We start from the raw sequence: 19,105 nt of genomic DNA on the forward strand, positions 1-19,105 counted from the left end.
AAGAAAATAAAACAAGAACTAGAGATCACAATGTGATGCCCCAGGAAGACACCATATGAGAAGTGGGTCCTACCAGATAACAAATCTGCAAGTGCCTTTATCTTGACCCAGGATCCAGACTGTGAACAATACATTTCTGTTGTTTATAAATTACCCAGTCTAAGGTATTTTACTCTAGCTGCCCAAATAACTACAACAGAAATTTGGAACTTTCATATATTGCTGGTAGGAATGCAAATGGTACAACCATTGGATAAAAGGTTTGTCAGTTTCTTATAAATTTAAGAATGTGATCCAGCTACTCTTTTCTAATAATAAATGTATATTCATGCAAAAATCTGTACAAAAAATTATTTACAGCAGCTCTATTCAACATCACCCAAATCTGGAAACAACACAAATGCTTTTTAGGAGGTAAATGGATTAACAGTGAGACACTTACACTACTCAGCAATAAAAAGCATGAATTATGAATGCAACAGCTTACATGAATCTCAAAGGTATTTTTCTGAATTAGAGAAGAGGTCAGTCTCAAGAGGATATGTATTCTGTGTTTTCATTTATATGACATTTTATAAAAGATAAAACTACAGGGGCCAGCATTGCGGCATAATGGGTTAAGCCACCCAATGCCGGCATCCCACATTGGGGCTGGTTTGAGTCCTGGCTGCTCTGCTTCCATACAGCTCTCTGCTAATGTGCTTGGGAAAGGAGCGGAGGACAGCCCAAGAGCTTGGTTCCTGATGCACATGGGAAACTCAGATGAAGCTCCTGGCTCTCTGGCCTGGTCTATTCATGGCCGCTGGGTCCATTTGGGGAGTGAAAATCTCTTTCTCCTTCTCCAGCGGATGGAAGATCTCTCTGTCTCTCTGTTTCTCCCTCTCCCTCTAACTCTGCCTTTCAAAAAATAAAATATATTTTAAAAAAAGGTAAAACTACAGTGATGAGAGGAGAACCGGGGTTACCAGAGCACATTACTCTTTCCCTCACCCCCTTTCTTCCTTCAACTGCTGATAAATACATTGTTTTAATGTTGAAAAAGAAGGCAAACTTGAGGCTGGCGCCGTGGCTCACTAGGCTAATCCTCTGCCTGTGGCGCCGGCACACCAGGTTCTAGTCCCAGTTGGAGCACTGGATTCTGTACCGGTTGCTCCTCTTCCAGTCCAGCTCTCTGCTATGGCCCAGGAGTGCAGTGGAGGATGACCCAAGTGCTTGGGCCCTGCACCCGCATGGGAGACCAGGAAGAAGCGCCTGGCTCCTGACTTCAGATCGGCACAGCGCGCCAGCCGCGCCGGCCATTTGGGGAGTGAACCAACGGAAAAAGAAGACCTTTCTCTCCGTCTGTCTCTCTCTAACTCTGCCTGTCAAGAAAATAAAAAAAAAAAGAAAAGAAGGCAAACTTGAAATCAATTAAAAAAAATCACCACCTTTAGTTGGGGGTGGGGGATTGGACCACTGTAGACCCTACTTTCCTCTGTCATCACTAGAAAGCCTACCCCAGAGTAGAATGAGGAAGCTGACTCCTGTGCCATGTCAAGTTAGCACCTGGAATGAAGCCTTGGAATAGGGCCACTGGCAACGTCAACAAGGAAACATTCCTGAGAAGAGCAGGGTGAGCATGTGCCTCTCAAGTGTCATCATCCAGGCAGTAAAGAACCTCAGGAAAACAGACCTGCATGAAGAGGGAGCCAAGAATTCACCCATGCACGCGGAAGTCGATGCACCTGCTTCTCAGTTTTGAGACCCCTGTATGCTGACAGCGAAGGAAAACATTTTCTTACTAACCTTAACCTGAGTTCCTTTGACCTTCATGTGGTTCTCAGTTTTAAAATGGTGTGTGCTAATAAGAAAGGGTAGTATTTTATGAAATAACCTTAATCTGATCTTTTGTCCTCCATGTGGTTTCTCTAGATCTCTCTTTCCCTTATTTTGTAGTCCTTACACAGCAGTGGCTTACGTTTCATTTAACTAGGTATTGAGTACCTACTAGATGTGAGGTTCTCCTTGACCACAAAGAATCAAGGTTGATGCACAACTTACTATGAATCAACTTTCCCATGTATACATTAATATTATAAAGAAAAGAACAAGGGCAAAAAAAAAGCATTTAGTATCTTTTTAAAAGAAATTATTTTCTAAAATATATTTATTGGAGGCAAAAATAGTCAAACATTCTGCATTTTGCCTCAAAAGAAACAGTGATCATTACTTTAAAAAAATTTATTTATTTCACTTGAAAGTCAGAGTTAGAAAGGCAGAGGCAGAGGGAGAGAGATAGAGAAGTCTTCCATCCACTGGTTCACTCAACCACAGCAGCTGGAGCTGGGCCAATCCGAAGCTAAGAGCCAGGAGCTTCTTCTGGGTCTCCCACTTGGGTGCAGGGGCCCAAGGGCTTGGCCATCTTCTACTGCCCTCCCAGGCCATAGCAGAGAGCTGGATCAGAAGTGGAGCAGCCCAGACTGGAACCGGTGCCCATATGGGATGCTGGTGCTGCAGGCAGTGGCTTTACCTGCTCCACCACAGAGCCGGCCCCTGATCATTACTTTTTAAAAATAACATAACAAACTGTAAAAAATATGCTCGTAGTAAAAGGGTTAAAGCCCTATTAGGGCTGGTGTAGTGGGTAAAGTCACTGCTTGCAATGCCAGCATCCCGTATGGGTGTCAGTTCGAGTCTCGGTTACTCCACTTCCAATCCAGCTCTCTGTTGTGATCTGGGAAAGCAGTAGAAGATGGTCCAAGTGCTTAGGCCCTTGCACCCATGTGGGAGACCCTGAAGAGGCTCCTGGCTCCTGGCTTTGGATCAGTGCAGCTCTGGTCATTGCATCCATTTGGGGAATAAACCAGTGGATGGAAGATTCTCTCTCTGCCTCTGCCTCTCTGTAACTCTGCCTTTCAAATAAATAAATATTTAGAATAAAAAAAGTCCTTTCAGTATCATTCCCAAGAGATAACCATTTTAGTAGTTTGCAATACAGCCTTATAAATACATACATACATTTTTTAAACATAGTTGCCAGAAACTTCTCCAATATAAGCAGATACTCCAGATTGTTCCCCGATATCCACTATGCTGAGCACATGACTACCTAGAATTGTATGCTCTCGAGGCTGGTGCTGTGCTGCAGTAGGGCTAAGCCTCCATCTTTGGTGCAGGTATCCCATATGGATACCTGTTCATGTCCCGGCTGCTCCTCTTCTAATCCAGCTCTCTGCTATGGCCTGGGAAAGCAGTGGAAGATGGTCCAAGTCCGTGGGCCCCTGCACCCATGTGGGAGACCTGGAGGAAGCTCCTGGCTTTTGGCTCTGGATCAGCCCAGCTCTGGGCATTGCAGCCATTTGGGGAGTGAACCAGCGGATGCAAAACCTTTCTGTCTGTCTCTCCCTCTCTTGGTCTACAATTCTACTTCTCAAATAAATAAATTTTTTAAAAAAATTTGTGTGCTCTCTATTTTTGTGGCCCATGATGACGGCAAGAATTTCAAAGTGAGAAGACATCCATCAGTCCTGGATCTGTCAGAAGCTGGCTGGGTCACGTGAGAGAAGTCACTGTAACTGTTTTGCCCTGTGGGAGGCAGTCTTGCACAGTGATTATGTACAAAGAAGCCCCCTCAAAGCTGACACTTCCAGCAGCACTATCTCAAGCAAGGTACCCACCCTCTGTAAGCCTCCTCTACAGAAGAGAGAAAAATATCCCTTAGTTCACTGTTCTGAGAATTAAATGAGATAGTGCAAACAAAACCACAGCATACAGCAAGTACTAACAAGCGGCAGCTATTATTATAGCTGTTTTTATTATGAGCTTGAAAAGAGAAGATACAAATACCTGTTTTATCAGGTTTAGGATGAGGATAAAAACAGATATGAAAGACTTTAAAAGCTAAAACAGGTATAATGTCACAGAGCCCCCAAGAGGACACTACTCTCTGACCTTGGGCTATGGCACTATGTTCTTCCAGGAGTCCTACATGCACTGCTCATGAAGGGCAGTTCACAGGACTAAGTAGACCGAAGAATGAACCCAAGAGTGAGTTCTCTACTCAGTTTAAAGGAATTGACTAAAACGGATATTGTTGGAAAGTGTAGCTATCTCAGAAATTCATGATGTTAATCTAATATCTTATTTTACATCAGATCAATCAAGTCTATTGGGAATGCCTGTGACTCTCAGGCATTGTTCATATAGGCTTTTCTAGGCCACACAGGGCTGTTTAAGAGTGAGCTACAGGGGCCAGTGCTGTGGCATAGTAGGTTAAGCCTCTGCCTATGGCACTGGCATCCTATATGGGTGCTGGTTCGTGTCCTGACTGCTCCACTTCCGATCCAGCTTCCTGTTGATGGCCTGGGAAAGCAGTGGAAGATGGCTCAAGTCCTTGGACCTCCACACCCACACTGGAGACCCAGAAGAAGCTTCTGGCCCCTGGCTTCAGATCAGATCAGCCCAGCTCTAGCTGTTGCAGCCATCCGGGAAGTGAAGCAGTGGATGGAAGATTTTTCTCTCTCTGTCTCTCCATCTCTCTGTAACTCTGCCTCTTAAATAAATAAGTAAATCTTAAAAAAAAAAAAAAAAAAAAAAAAAGAGTGAGCTAATTCCTATGAGTCCTTCATCTCACGAGGTTGACACCATCAATGGAAGCCTTTCATAGACTGCTGGCATTTGGAGCAGAATCTGTATTTTATTCACGGCTGTGTTCTCAGGGTCAACACAGTGGTGCATGATAGAAATCCAGTGAATAGCCCTCCTATGCCTCTTGAAATTCTTCCCTGTAGCTAGAGGCAGATTTTACAGGCTAGGAGAGGAGAGGGCCGGCAGAAAGCCTAGGAGAGACTGGAGGCTTGCATATCTGGGTTATAATCTCTGCAAGATGCAGCAGCTTCCACTGGCTACTGACCACTTGGATATATACTGTCCCCTTCAGAACCATGTCACAGCTAAAGGACACTAATGTAAATCAGAAACAAGGACATCGCTTCTCGGCCTTTTGGCTAAGATCAAGTGTGTAGAAACAAGGACATTCTTGAAAACCCTCCTGGGCAGTCTTGATATTGAGCAAAGATGGTCTAAATCTAGACACTTCACTTTTCAAGCCTGATATCACCAGGCACTGTAACATCTTATACTTCATACATTTTTTTGCAATTGTAAAAATAAACGTCTTTGAGTTATTGGTATCTCTTCTGTGAGCTGACAAGGTGATATATGCATAATCTTCTGGTACTTTCTATTTCAGAGCCCCACCCATGGTGGAAATGGGGAGGAGATATCCAGTTGTGGTTTTTAAAGACATAAAAGTAGGAGCCTTTTCAGATTGCACACATATACTTCAAAAAACGGGTATTATGTAAAAACTACGTGTGAGTTTTAAAATATTTAGCACCAAAATAAACTTATTTTTATTTCTATTTTCCACTAACTTTTTGAATACTATCATACATATATATAGAAAGAATGCAGATTTTAGAGACAGATAAATTTCTGGTTCAAATTCTAGCTCTGTCCCTTATGAGCTGTGTGACCCTTCCTCTGGCTAAATTCTAGTTTCGCTTCTGTAAAAAACTGCTAAGAATACCTCAAGGAATAACTAACTGTGAGGATTCTTCAATGCTGACGGGCAAAACAGCTTTGAGATAGACCAGGATTTGAATTCTGACTCTAACTTGGAAAAGATACTCAACCTCTGCAAGTTGTTTCTCTGTGAAATGGGAATTAAAATATGTATCTAATGAGGTTATTGGGAGGATTAATTAAGTCTGTACAACATGCTTAGTACAGTGCCTAGTATACAGTGAATACTCAATAAATATTAGCTGTTATTATTATCACGATAATTACTCTCATGTAAAAAGGCAGAACTTAATAAACGCCAGTGTGACCAACTCCCCCACCTCAGTCTCCTAATAATGAGAAATATCTAAGAACTGGACAAGTGGGTCAAAGGTATGAGAAACCTGCAGTCAGTTTACAAGGTCATTAACCATACGCAGACACTATTCTTTTCACTCTAACCCTCACAATTTTCTTCTGTTCTTTTTAATGGGACAACATAGTATCTGGAGGTTACTTTAATTTCATTTACTACCATGAGTAGGAATATTTTCCCAATTGGTTTGTTTATTCTTTGGACATCTTCTACTGTGAAGATTTATTTCTCTTTCTTGCCTACTTCTCAATCAGAACCTTTGAGTTTTTCTTAAAAATTCTAATAAACTATGTATTAATGATTATATTTAATGCAAATACTTTCCCAGGAGGCTGGAGCCAGGCAGGTGTGATACAGATGAGGAAAGATGAAGGACCAGTTCTGTGTGCCCAGGAGCATTTCTGTGGGTGGGGCTGCTGTCTTGTGCACAGTGAACTCCATGGCTCTTCAAAAATCCATTTCAGGACGCCTCTGGCCCTGCCTGCTACTGCGGTTATAATTCTCTACATATTAGGGTACTTCTTCTTAATTGTTTGTAGACACCACAATTCTTTTATGGTTTCCTAACTGGCAAATTTTCCACACTTCTCTGTTTGTTCCCTTACTGTCCTGGCCAAGAGATCTTGAGGCTGTTTCTCAATGTACTATGAAGGCCTCCTGAGTTTCCCAGACAGGCTGCTGAGCTATCTCTGAAATCACACTCCTGGGCTATCAGTCACGTGCGCTGGTTTCGATCTGGAAAGTCTGATGCTCACACACAGCTAGAAGAGCAGAAGAGGCCGCAAGCCAGTATCTGCTGCTGAAATCAATGCCTGTGAACCTCTGAAGCAGGAATGCAGAACAAGGCTCTGGGCCTGTTCTCTGCACACAGGTATTTGTGGGAGCCAGGAATTATTCAGGGGGAAAGCACTAGTCATCACTGCCCTGAGCATTTGGACCAATAGTCTACTTTCCTTAAATTACCTCTATGTGTTTATGGCTATGTTTTTTTCAAATTATTTCAGTAACACATTATTTTTTTTTCTTTTCTTTTCTTTTCTTTTCTTTTTTTTTTTTTTTTTTTTTTTTTTTTTTTTGACAGGCAGAGTGGACAGTGAGAGAGACAGAGAGAAAAGTCTTCCTTTGCCGTTGATTTGCCCTCCAATGGCCGCTGCGGCCGGCGTGCTGCAGCCGGCGCACAGTGCTGATCCGAAGGCAGGAGCCAGGTGCTTCTCCTGGTCTCCCATGGGGTGCAGGGCCCAAGCACTTGGGCCATCCTCCACTGCACTCCCGGGCCACAGCAGAGAGTTGGACTGGAAGAGGGGCAACCGGGACAGAATCTGGCACCCTGACTGGGACTAGAACCTGGTGTGTCGCCGGTGCCGCGGCTCACTAGGCTAATCCTCCGCCTTGCGGCACCGGCACACCGGGTTCTAGTCCCAGTTGGGGCGCCGGATTCTGTCCCGGTTGCCCCTCTTCCAGGCCAGCTCTCTGCTGTGGCCAGGGAGTGCAGTGGAGGATGGCCCAAGTGCTTGGGCCCTGCACCCCATGGGAGACCAGGATAAGGACCTGGCTCCTGCCATCGGATCAGCGCGGCCGGCGCGCTGCGGCCATTGGAGGGTGAACCAATGGCAAAAGGAAGACCTTTCTCTCTCTCTCTCTCTCTCTCTCTCACTGTCCACTCTGCCTGTCAAAAAAAAAAAAACAAAAACAAAAAAAACAAAGAATGCGGTGTGCCAGCGCCACAGGCAGAGGATTAGCCTATTGAGCCGTGGTGCCAGCCGTCACACATTATTTTTAATATTAAGTAGTTACAGTGTTGATGTTGCCAGCATTATAGCTTTTCCAGAGGGTGCTTCAGTTAGGATGTGAGTGCCGTGAAATCAGAAAGTGTTTCTAGTCTTCCTTCTGACAACCCGTCCAGCGGCCTTTGCCACCAATGAGTAGATCCACTCCCTTCTAAAGTCAACTCAGGTGGGCCCCCAGGCACTGTTACAGGGAAACAGGCAAGCATCAGGTGAAACACAAGTCAAAATTCCTTTGAATGAAAATTGTCATATCACTACTCTTAAGACTACAATTCAGGGGAAGCCAAGCTGATAACACCCTGTACAGAAGCTTCTTTTCCTCATATTTCCCAATTCTCCCCTCAATTTCCCCAAACACACACCGTATCAGTTAAGAACTCCCATCCTGTTCAGAGATGAGTCACCTCCAGTAACATTCACTGAGAACAACCAGTTTCTTAGTGTCTATGGAATCCATGAGGGGACTTTAACATTTCCTGGAAAATTAATATTTTATGAAAAAGCTATGCATGAATTTAAAAAAAATTTTTGTTCCAAAATAGACCCATCTTTTAATTCTGTTGTTTTGTTTTGTTTTGTTTGTGAATCTTTTGAAATCTTCTCTTAGGTGTTGAAGACAAACTCTATGCAGGTCTCAATTTCTCCTTCCCAGAGTTGGATGCACCTGGGGGAGGCGAGGGGCATGGCATCCGTGTGGGTATATGTACACAGTGTGCATGGCTGTGGACATATTGTCCCCATTGCTCTGTCTGGGGGCATGACAGAGCCTGTTTGTCTAAAGGCAGAACATGACGGACAGTGTGACATTTACATCCTCAGGCTGCAAATACTCATTCCTTCCCCAAAGCCAGGTCTATAGGGTTAGAATGAAGACAGTTCTGGGCCCAGAGTGCCCTAATTCCTTCTGGAAAGATCAAGGGCTTCCCAATCTGAAGAGTGCCCTTGAGCTGGAAGGAGAGGGCAGCAGACTGGGGAGGAACTGGGAACTCAGAACTCCTATCACCAAGCAGTTGACCATGAACCAAGGCTTTCTAAATTCCAGCCGGTGCCACACATCGTGATCTTTGAGTGGTGCTCAGAATTCCTTACCAGTCACTGGGAGACGGTCTTGGATGGGTCTGATTGCAAGACTGGTGAGGGAGTGCCTTCAACTCATTCAGGCTTTATCCCACATTTGCCAGCAGCTCACCTGGTTAATTTACAGCCCAGGTAATTATTTCTGGGTTTCATTCGCTGGTACCTAATCCCTCACCAACAACACTGCGTAGCAAGGTCAAGGGTGAAATTCCGCAGAAACTTCCTCCCCACAGCGCAAGGAGACTCACCCATTCCAGGCCGAGTCCCACTCATCCACAGGCTATTTAGCAAATTCCTCGAGTTCCCGCCCTTGGGGTGGGGACGTTTTGCTGCCCGTGAGGGCCCCACGGACTGTCTCCGTGGCTGAAGGAAAGACTGTCAGGCGGAGGGGTGCACGACCCCAGGGGGCCTGGCAAGCACGTCTGCTCCACGCGGCGCCCCCGACCCTCTTCCCGCTGCCGAGCGCAGCGCCGCGACCCCACGCCGCCGAGCGCCGCCCAGTGGCCCGGCCGGCGGCGGGACCCGCGCGTGGGACCCACTCGTCAGAAAACGCACCCACGCCCCGACTCCAGACCCAGCTGGGATGCCGCGTCTGGGGACAGTCCCAAAGGCCTTTACAGAGAACCGTGGCACACATTTCCTCTTCCCGGAGCGCAGCGTCCGCAGCCTCGCGAGCCGTGACTGCCAACGCGCCGCCTGGCGTCACCGCGCCCCCGGGCAGGTGCCCCGCGAAGGCGCCACCGGCTTCAGGGCATCCGCGGACCTCGGGGTCCCCCCACCCCCGGACCCAGGCCCAGGGGAGAGAGAGAAAGGAGTTTGCTCTGTACCTGATCCTGTCCTTCTCTGCCCTCTGCAGCTCCTCATTTCTTTCCAGCACCTGAAGGATCTTCCTGGCTTCTTCCTCATTTAAGAAACTGAAATCAAATCCCTGAGGAACTTTCGTCATTTTCTCTACTGTGTGGGGATGACATTTAAGTTGATTGGCGCCTCCTGTTACGACGGCATTTTTCAAGGTCCAGAAGACTAGTTTCAGGAACTTGATCCCAAAGCCATTAAGTCCGCCCCTTTGAAAATCTAAAACCACAAATCTAGGGTACAGCCCACACGACAGGGCTCATTTTGACAACACTTTAATGACATGTTTCTCTCAACCTGTCCAACCGAGATGCAAAATAAACGACTCAAGGGAGCCAGGGAGCCAATCCCATTCCAAGGGGGGCGGGGCCGCCCGCGTCTCCTCCCCTCGGGCATCTGACTTGTTAAGCAAACAAGCCTATATAATTCTGCCTCCAAGTGAGGCCAGCGCTTAAGTGCTGGCCCCAAAGTATTTGCTTTGGCGGTTGCTGTTTGCTCTCAGAAGTCGAGCTTGACTACTACCGTGAAAAGGAAAGAGACCCACGACTAATCCTCTCTTTGAAGAATTAAGAACCTATAGGAAATGGAATTGCAAATAGTAGCTTTAGAACTGGCAGAAGGGGTGCCCTACCAGGAAGACCAGGAAGGGCTAAACTCATCGCATGGCCAAGTCTGTGGACCGACCAGACCACAGGGTGGAAATCAGCGTATCTTTGGAAATGAATTCTTTGCCAGGCCTCCCATCCACTCCCTCAGACACCCCTCACTCCATTATCCAGTGAAAGTGATTCTCAGATTTGAGAAAACAAATTAAGAAACCCATTTATGGTATTTTAGAGGACAAACCCTGGGTCAAGGATGAAAGTAAACACCTGTTAGAAGTTTCCTGTAAGATTTTAGTATCTTGATAAACTGTGTCAGAGAAGTAATATGTGCACCACTTTCAAATACCTAATCTTCTGACTAAAGCAAAATCAATCCTAGGGTGCTTCAGAAATATTTTTTCCTGGAAAGCCAATTATTCCATGATGTAATGAACTATGACAACGATACTCATATGCACGCATTTCAAAGATTATCAAGGGGGTTTCAGAAAATGTGTTATTTCTCTTGGCTTCACTTCTGATGTAAAAATAACTTTTGTTAGATGGACTTTCCTGTTACCTTAATTTTGTCATTTCCTGTGTGAGGGTGGTGATTACTAACAATTAAAATGTACTTCCACCCATATCATCTTTTTTCATGGCAAACAAACCCAGTAAAAGTTTCATGTCTGTAACAAAAGCATGATATAAATAAAAAGTGGCTATGTTTTGGCTTCTTGGCCCTCTACTCATCCTGGGCACGTCTGGGCAGGTAGCCACTCAAATAACTTTCTATGGGTGTCTGTTTGTTATTTAGATGAAACAGGAACCAATTCTACCATCAATGTTGTACCACACAGAGAACTCCTTTGTAAATTGCTGATGGTGATTTGGGAGTGTGTCTTGTGTATGGTGCAAACAGTTTTTCTAGTGTGTTCATTTCTTCAGCATAGACATTGGACTTTTTAATGTAGGCACTGGTAGCTTCTCACCAGTTTCCAATGTATCAATGAATTGATTTCAACCAAAAAGTAGACTGGTGGTGATCACATCAAGACATTATGCACTGTGAACAACACACTCCTTGTCTTCAGGAAGCTTACAGTCCTCTGGGGGGAGATAACACAGTAGAGAAATGATGATATAGCAAAGAAGAATCTGATACGGAATAAAGGAAATTCTGTGAAAGCACAGAAAAGAAGTTAAGTTAAAGCAGTGAAGAAGATTTGGGGAGAGGACACAACTTAGGTTGCCACAGGACAGGTCCAATATCCACAGGAAGAAACAGCAGGTGATGGGAAGAGATGTGTAGGGCTATTTGAGGCAAGGGGAAACTGTGCAGAGCAGCAAAAGCACACAGTGGGAATTTTCTCCTTGTCTCTCACTCTAATGGCCAGAGGTGAGCAACCATTGGGAACTAGGAAAATAAGAGATATATTCAGAGTTTGGTAAGTGATTTATTTTGGCTACAGCATACATTCTCAATAAAGGCAAAATCTCACTCTATTTATGCACAAAGTACAGATGTACATACAATACCTTGACAGATACACAGAACACCTGTGGTATTAACGTTTCATGAGAGAGGTGATCTAGAAAAAGTTTCTAAAAAAGGCTCCTTGTCAGGAACAAAGGTGAAAAAGAGGTTTAGAAGTACTAGACTAGCACATAGTGCATCTGAAGAGTAAGGCTAAAATCTGACCATGAATGCTATGCTAAGCAATCTAGATTCCACTGGGTAAGCAATGAGGAACCATTACAGGTTTTGTTTAGAAATTTTAAAAAATTAAAGATTTATATGAGAGAGAGTAGAAGAATGTCTCCCATCTATTGGTTCGCTCTTCAAAAGTCCACAATAACCAGGCTGGGCTGGGCTGGGCTGAAGCTTGGAGCCAAAAAGACAATTCAGGTCTCCCATGCGGGTGGCAGGAACTCAATTACGTGAAATATCACTGCTGCTTCCTATGATCTGCATTAGCAGGAAGCTGGAGTCGGTAGCCCAGAGCAGGGTATTAAACCCAGGTGCTCTAATATGGGACATGGGTATCTTAACTGGCATCTTACCTGTTAGGCTAAATGCCCACCCTCCTTACAGATCTGGAGGTTCATTATGATATAGTTGAGATTGAACTTTGGGAAGATTACCCTGATAGCAGTAGACATAGAAGAGAAGAGTGAAAATGGTGGCAAGAAAACCATTGTGTGAGAATGTGGGTTCAGGAGAAAGGGGAAGGGGCCTTGAACAAAGCAGTAGAAGTGAGAATAGAAGAGAGAGTTGTATTGCAAAGATACTGCTGGGCTTGATAACTGGTCAGATGTGAGTTAAGGAAGAAGTGTCACAAAAATGATACAGAGATGATTTCATGAAAAATGTCTGAAAGGAGACTAGCCTACTTGATGGAACAAGAGACGTAAGGGTTGTAAAGAGATTGGGTATTCAACTTCAAATATAAGGAGTTTGAGGTACCTGGAATGCATCCTCATGGTGATACTCAGCAAAAGTGAGACACGTGAGACTGCAATTCTTGAAACAGGGATGAAGGAGTAGTTTTGGAAGTCCTCTACTGAAAGATGATTGACAAAACCACAAAACTGGAAAAGGTGGGAACAGACAAGAGTAGAGAGAGAACAGAGGCTGAGTACATAACTTGGGATAACAAACCCATCAGACAACAGCACCAAGGCATGCTTCAGTCGTGAGTTGTGGCCCAATAGGGCCTACCACTGAGAAATGTTTACTTGGAAATCTTAGACTGAGAAATGTACAAGGCATGGAGGGTTGCCCTGGAAACCATACATGATAGTTTCTGGGAGATTATTAACACAGTGCTTTTAAAGTAAAAATAATTGTCAAAAACTTTAAAAAAAAATTATTTCAAAATGATTTTTCGGCCAGTGCCGTGGCTCACTTGGTTAATCCTCCGCCTGTGGTGCTGGCATCCCATATGGGTGCTGGGTTCTAGTCCCAGTTGCTGCTCTTCCAGTCCAGCTCTCTGCTGTGACCTGGGAAGGCAGTGGAGGAAGGCCCAAGTGCTTGGGTCCTGCACCCGCATGGGAGACCAGGAGGAAGCACCTGGCTCCTGGCTTGGGATTGGCTCAGCACTGGCTGTAGCGGCCATTTGGAGGGTGAACCAACGAGGGAAGACCTTTCTCTCTGTCTCTCTCACTGTCTAACTCTATCTGTCAAGTAAAAAAATAAATAATTTTTCACAGGATTTATTCAACCAGCTTGACTGTCTCAATTTTTGCCATCTAAAGCCACCTAGGACCCCATTATGCCATTGAGAAGAAAGTCTGTAGGTTGATGGTAATTTTTTCACAGAAATATATTCCTTGCCCATTTTGGTTCTTCTTCCTGGACAACCCAAATGTCTTCTCTCGTGGTAGCTTTCAGCTGAGCAAGCAAACACTTGTCTACTTGAATGTAAGAAGCGATAACAGGACTTCACAAGTAAACAAGAGATGCAAAACTCTGAGAAAGGAGTTTGCACTGTTCATTTCCGTACTCACTATTCTAACTGTTCAGTGATTAACTCTGGAAGCCTAGATAGACAACTCCCTTTGGCTCCCTCTGATGCATCAGTCCTGTATCCACAAGATCCCATGATAAACAGCAGCCTAAAAATCTCTAAACAAAGAGATAACAGAACTGATCTTATAAATTGTTGTAAAACTTCAGGAACATGATACACATGCTGCAATTAAAGTTTTCACATGGTATGTGCTCATTAAATGGTACCTATTGGTATTATTATTTACCCATAGAGGAGCCTGCAATTTTAAAAACAACATTTTCTTGGACTATGAAAATAATATCTAATGGTTAGGTTGAAGAATATTGAGATATATAACATGAGTTGGAGAGATGGAGAACAAAATTTCAGGATTATTGCCAGTAAAGTTCAATGGGAGAATGTGGCTTAGTTCTGGAGATAAATGGGCTGACTAATGCTACCCCTTCCAAACCTAGACTCTGAGGCAGAAGCACCAGAGAGTCCTGGATGTGAGGAGAGACATTGGTGATAGGAAGGTAGCAGAATGACAACCAAGTACATCATGCTTTCTAATGCATTAATCACACCCCATCAGAATTCTTGGATCAGAGAGTTCCATACCCTTGGGGTTGTGTTATAGCAGGTAAAACCATTGCCTGCGATTCTTGCATCCCAAATAAGTGCTGGTTCATGTCCCAGCTACTTCACTTCTGATCCCACTCCCTGTTGATGGCCTGGGGAAAGCAACAGAAGATGCTTGGGTACCTGAGACCCACTTGGGAGACCCAGAGGAAGCTCCTGGCTCCTAGCTCCTAGCTTCAGGCTAGCGCAGCTCTTAGCCATTGCAGCAATCTGGGGAGTGAACCAGCAGATGGAAGACCTCTCTCTTGCTCTGTCTCTTCCTCTCTTTCTGTAACTCTGAGTTTCTGATAAATAAGTCTTGGGGGGGAAAAAAAAGGCCTGCATTTAGCTCTCACCAGATTGGAGCAGGTGCACCCCCCACAGTGGCAAGCCAGCCTCTCCCGCAGGGCAGGGAACTCCAGCCTGACCCAGGCTTGAAGAAGTGGCATCCTCCTGGACCTTGGTTTAAAAAAAACAATTCCATACCCTCACCACCTTCCATTCAGATAACTTACTCTTCCTTTACCCTGGGAAGGAGCCAGTGTGGATTGGAAAGGGAGATGGGCAGTTACTCCAATCGTGGATATCCCCTCATGAAAAAGTGAAGGTATGGTTATTTCTCATATTAGTTATCATTTTGTATATAAAGATAAGAATATGGAGAAGAGCACAAAAGTATTAATATGTTAACTATTAATTTTAATAATCTTATTAATAATTAATACCACAATTCTCATTTTATGTATATACTCATATCCTTATCTTTTACCCCTTCCCATGTTTTTATATATAAATATATTTGTATGCATATATGAATAGAAATATCATTATATTAAATAATTTTCTGTAATGTTCCTTCATATGACTGCATAGAGTTCCTTAGGCTGATGAGGTGTCAGAGGCCCTCGAGGAATATTGTGAAGGATTCATAAAGACTTCTGGAGTATTCATACAAGTCCCTGAGCCCTGATGTGACAGATGGCATCTGTGGGACCCTGAGAGCTGGAGTCTGGTATGGGGCAAAGGGACTAGAGCCTTCTGCTCTTTCATGTCCGAAATCAGTAAGTTGGAGACTTAAAAGTCAAAAATCTACCCAATTAAAAAACCCAAACAACCTGACAAAACCCAGGCACTAAGCCGCACACACTTCCTCTTCATCCTAGTCCTAACACTCAATTCTGCCTCGTTCTGCATCCTCATGCAAGAAGTTTCCAGTGTTCCCACTCCTCCTCAAAGATGAAGGAGAGAGGCAGTGGCCTGAGGTTTGTACAAATGCCCAAGCCTCTGTTACAAAGCTCAGAAAAAAGCAAAACATTTCCAGGCATTATGTGAATATAGTGCTATCCTGATAGCAGCACCTGGGAAAGCTAGGCCAACAACCAAGCACAAATACCAAAAACAAAAACAAAAACAAACCAACAAAAAAAACCCACACTGCAATTTCCCTGTGACCATAGGTGTGAAAAACCTTAAGAAAAATACCAGAAAATAAAAAAGTTAGAAATACATTAAATGGCTCAGTAGAGTTTATTTAGGAAGGTAAGAATTTATTTTTAAGAGAGGAAAGAGGTTTATTTAGCACATGGTTTCTGAGGCTGGAAGTCCAAACAGCATAGTGAGGTTCTAGGGAGGAGGACTCCCTGGCTGCACCACACTGACAGACAGGAGGCCAGGGGCTACTGCTGTCCCAGCATCCCTTCTGAGGACACCCCCCAACTGGCCAAAGGACCTCTCATTAGGCCCTCCTTCCTCTTAACATCACCACACTGAGGGCTAAGCCCCCACACATGAAACCCTGGAGGACAAACTCCAACTACACCCCGAACAACCCCATCCAAAACTAGGATGATCCCCACCCCCCCTTGTCATTTCAAATGAGAGCTGCACAAATCCCAGCATCTTCTCAAGTTCCAGCAATCCAATGTGGCGTTGGCTCAGAAAGGAGAGGTGGTTCTAAGTGTTTGCGCTTAAGAACACAGACTCAGGGATGCGTCTTGTGGAGCATGGGTTAAGCTGCCACTTGTGACGCTGGCATCGCCTACTGGAGCACTGGTTCGGGTACTGGCTGCTCTGCTGCCAGTCCAGCTTCTTGTTAAAGAGCCTGGGAAGGCAGCACATGATAGCCCAAATGGCCCCTGCTACTCATGTGGGATGGAGTTCTGGTCTGGCTTTGGCCTGGCCCAGCCCTAGATGTTGAGAATATTTTTGTATTAACATAAGGTTACCTTATCAAGAGGTCAAAGGAAAAAAACTGATCAAAAAATTCTGATAAAATTCAAGCTTTCCTTTTGTTAGAACTAAACTAAATTTAGAATCCTTAGTAAGCTAGGGTTAAAAGGATGTTTCCTTGATGTGATAAGGAAGAGGCTGTTCCAGACAATATAAAAGGCATATTTAATGATGAGTCCATTATGTCAAAATGAATCAAAAATACCTATATTGTCTAAAATTGTTTTTGTAGTACTGGTTGATAAAATAAATAAAAGGTAATAAAGTGCAGTCCTCAGAAAAGCAAAAACTGGTCATAGAGCATGATTACCTAATTAGGAAAAATCCAAACCAATCAATTTAAAAGCAATTAGAACTAAAAAGAGAGCATATGTAAGTGGCCAGTGTACTGATTTGGTTCATTCAAGAGACAATTTATGGAGTATCTACCACTGTTTGGAAAGGTTTTACATCTGTGTAGATAAGAGGTCCCTGCCCTTAAGCATGCTACATTCTAGCAGGCAAAGGCAAAACATAAGCAACAGATTAACATAAATTCTGAGTGTGATAAGGACCATGAACCCAGGAAGCCCAGGGTGCAAAGGAGGGAGAGTGGGAGGCCCCGGGGTGAACCGTCTGGGAAGACACAGGAGGGAACCTGAGTGTCAGGATATCTGACTTGTGAAGAATGTGGAAAATGAATGCACAGATGACCTCAAAGTAGCTGCAGTTCGAATAAAATGTGGTGGAAAGTAGACATGTGCTATTTATAGAATCCTCTGACCCATCACCTGCATTCAAGACATAACCCAGTGGCCGCCCTGCCCTGCTATTGAGCCTTAGTGGTTAAGAGTTTTAGTATCTAATCTGCTACATGTCAGGCCTGGTGCCAGGTGCCGGAAGCACAGCTACAAAGACAAACAGGTCTCTGTCCACATGGAGTTTGCTCTCCTGAGGGAGGAGACAGACAATGCATGGGTAAAAAAAGAAATATGTACCACAAGTGGAAAAGAGCTACAAAGAAAGTTAGCAGGGTGATTCGACTGGAGAGGAGGGGATGGTCTAGCCTGAGGTAGTCAGGAAGACCACCCTGAGGTGACACAACAGCAGAGACCTGAACAGGGCTAGGGGCTCAGCCTGGGTGAGAGCTGGGAGGTGGGCTTTGCCAGCAGGGGCAAGTTGCAGGCTGCTGAGGCAGGAGTCTTTAGACCACTGTAAAGAAGGGAAAGAGGGACATAGAGGGACATCAGAGAAGTAGATGTGGGCCTGATAACACGAAACAGTTAAGTTACGCCCAGTGAGAGGCCTACATCTCATCCTAAAGGCGTGAGCTCAGAGTCAGGAGTGTTCAGTTAAGTTCTGGCTGCACAATTTATTGCACCTCTCACCCTGGGTGGACATTTCTCCTCATTGTGAACCGAGGGTGATATTATCCACCTCATTAGGTTGTGGGATTAAATGTGATAATGCATGTGAAGTGCTTAGTGTATAGTGAGCCCTAGTGAGGGGGAGAGAGAGAGAGAGAGAATCTCCATCTCCCCAGCCAGGTGGCCAGTTGGATTCTGCCTGTTTTCTTTCCTTACCTGGCCAGTTTCTGAGTTAAGAAAGCACTTACAGGTGTCCTGTCTTTTCTCTCTGCCTCCAAGCTGGAGGGAATCTTGCTCTGGGCAAGAACTCACCTCAGATCTTTTTTTTTTTTTTTTTTTTTTTTGAGATTTATTTATTTATTTGAAAGGCAGAGTTACAGAGAGGAAGAGGCAGAGAGAGAGGTCTTCCATCTGCTGGTTCACTCCCCAAATGGGTGCAATGGCCGGAGCTGTGCCAAAGCCAGGAGCCAGGAGCTTTTTCCAGGTCTCCCACACAGGTGCAGGGGCCCAAGGAGTTGGGCCATCCTCCACTGCTTTCCCAGGCCATAGCAGAGAGCTGGATTGGAAGTGGAGCAGCCAAGACTCAAATCAGAGCCCATATGGTATGCCAGCACTGCAGGCGGTGGCAAACCATATGGCCATTTCACCAGCCCCGTCCTCAGATCATTTGTAACATGAGGATTAGAATAGTTTTAAATTGCCGGCATCGTGGCTCAATAGGCTAATCCTCCGCCTTGCAGCGCTGGCACACCGGGTTCTAGACCGGTCGGGGCGCCGGATTCTGTCCCAGTTGCCCCTCTTCCAGGCCAGCTCTCTGCTGTGGCCCGGGAAGGCAGTGAAGGATGGCCCAAGTGCTTGGGCCCTGCACCCCATGGGAGACCAGGAGAAGCACCTGGCTCCTGGCTGCGGAGCAGTACGGTGCGCCGGCCGCAGCAACCACTGGAGGGTGAACCAACGGCAAAAGGAAGACCTTTCTCTCTCTCTCTCTCTCTCTCACTGTCCACTCTGCCTGTCAAAAAAAAAAAAAAAAAAAAAAAAAAAAGGAATAGGAATAGTTTTAAATTGAAAATATAGCATAATGACACCAAAGTGGTAAAAGAAAAAAAAAAGACAATTCTACCATTCAAATTCAAGGATGGTTTTCATATTTGGTTATCATCCTAAAGTTCTTTCCCATATGTTGTGTATATAT

General features: G+C 44.7%; 1 protein-coding gene across 3 annotated transcripts in view; it reads right to left on the reverse strand.

Annotated features, from left to right (window-relative positions):
• Positions 1 to 19,105, reverse strand: part of EXPH5 (exophilin 5) — a 116,046-nt gene that overhangs the window by 84,774 nt on the left and 12,167 nt on the right. The window contains exon 1 of one of the 3 annotated variants that reach the window (XM_008261801.4): positions 9,612 to 9,956. The exons of the other annotated variants lie outside the window; for them this stretch is intronic. Coding sequence (XP_008260023.2) covers positions 9,612 to 9,730 — 119 coding nt within the window. The 5' untranslated portion in view covers positions 9,731 to 9,956. Of the gene's footprint in view, positions 1 to 9,611; positions 9,957 to 19,105 lie in introns of those variants that run through there. 3 annotated transcript variants of the gene reach the window in all.

Source organism: Oryctolagus cuniculus, chromosome 1 (assembly GCF_964237555.1).
Source record: "Oryctolagus cuniculus chromosome 1, mOryCun1.1, whole genome shotgun sequence".
Lineage (NCBI taxonomy): Eukaryota > Metazoa > Chordata > Mammalia > Lagomorpha > Leporidae > Oryctolagus > Oryctolagus cuniculus.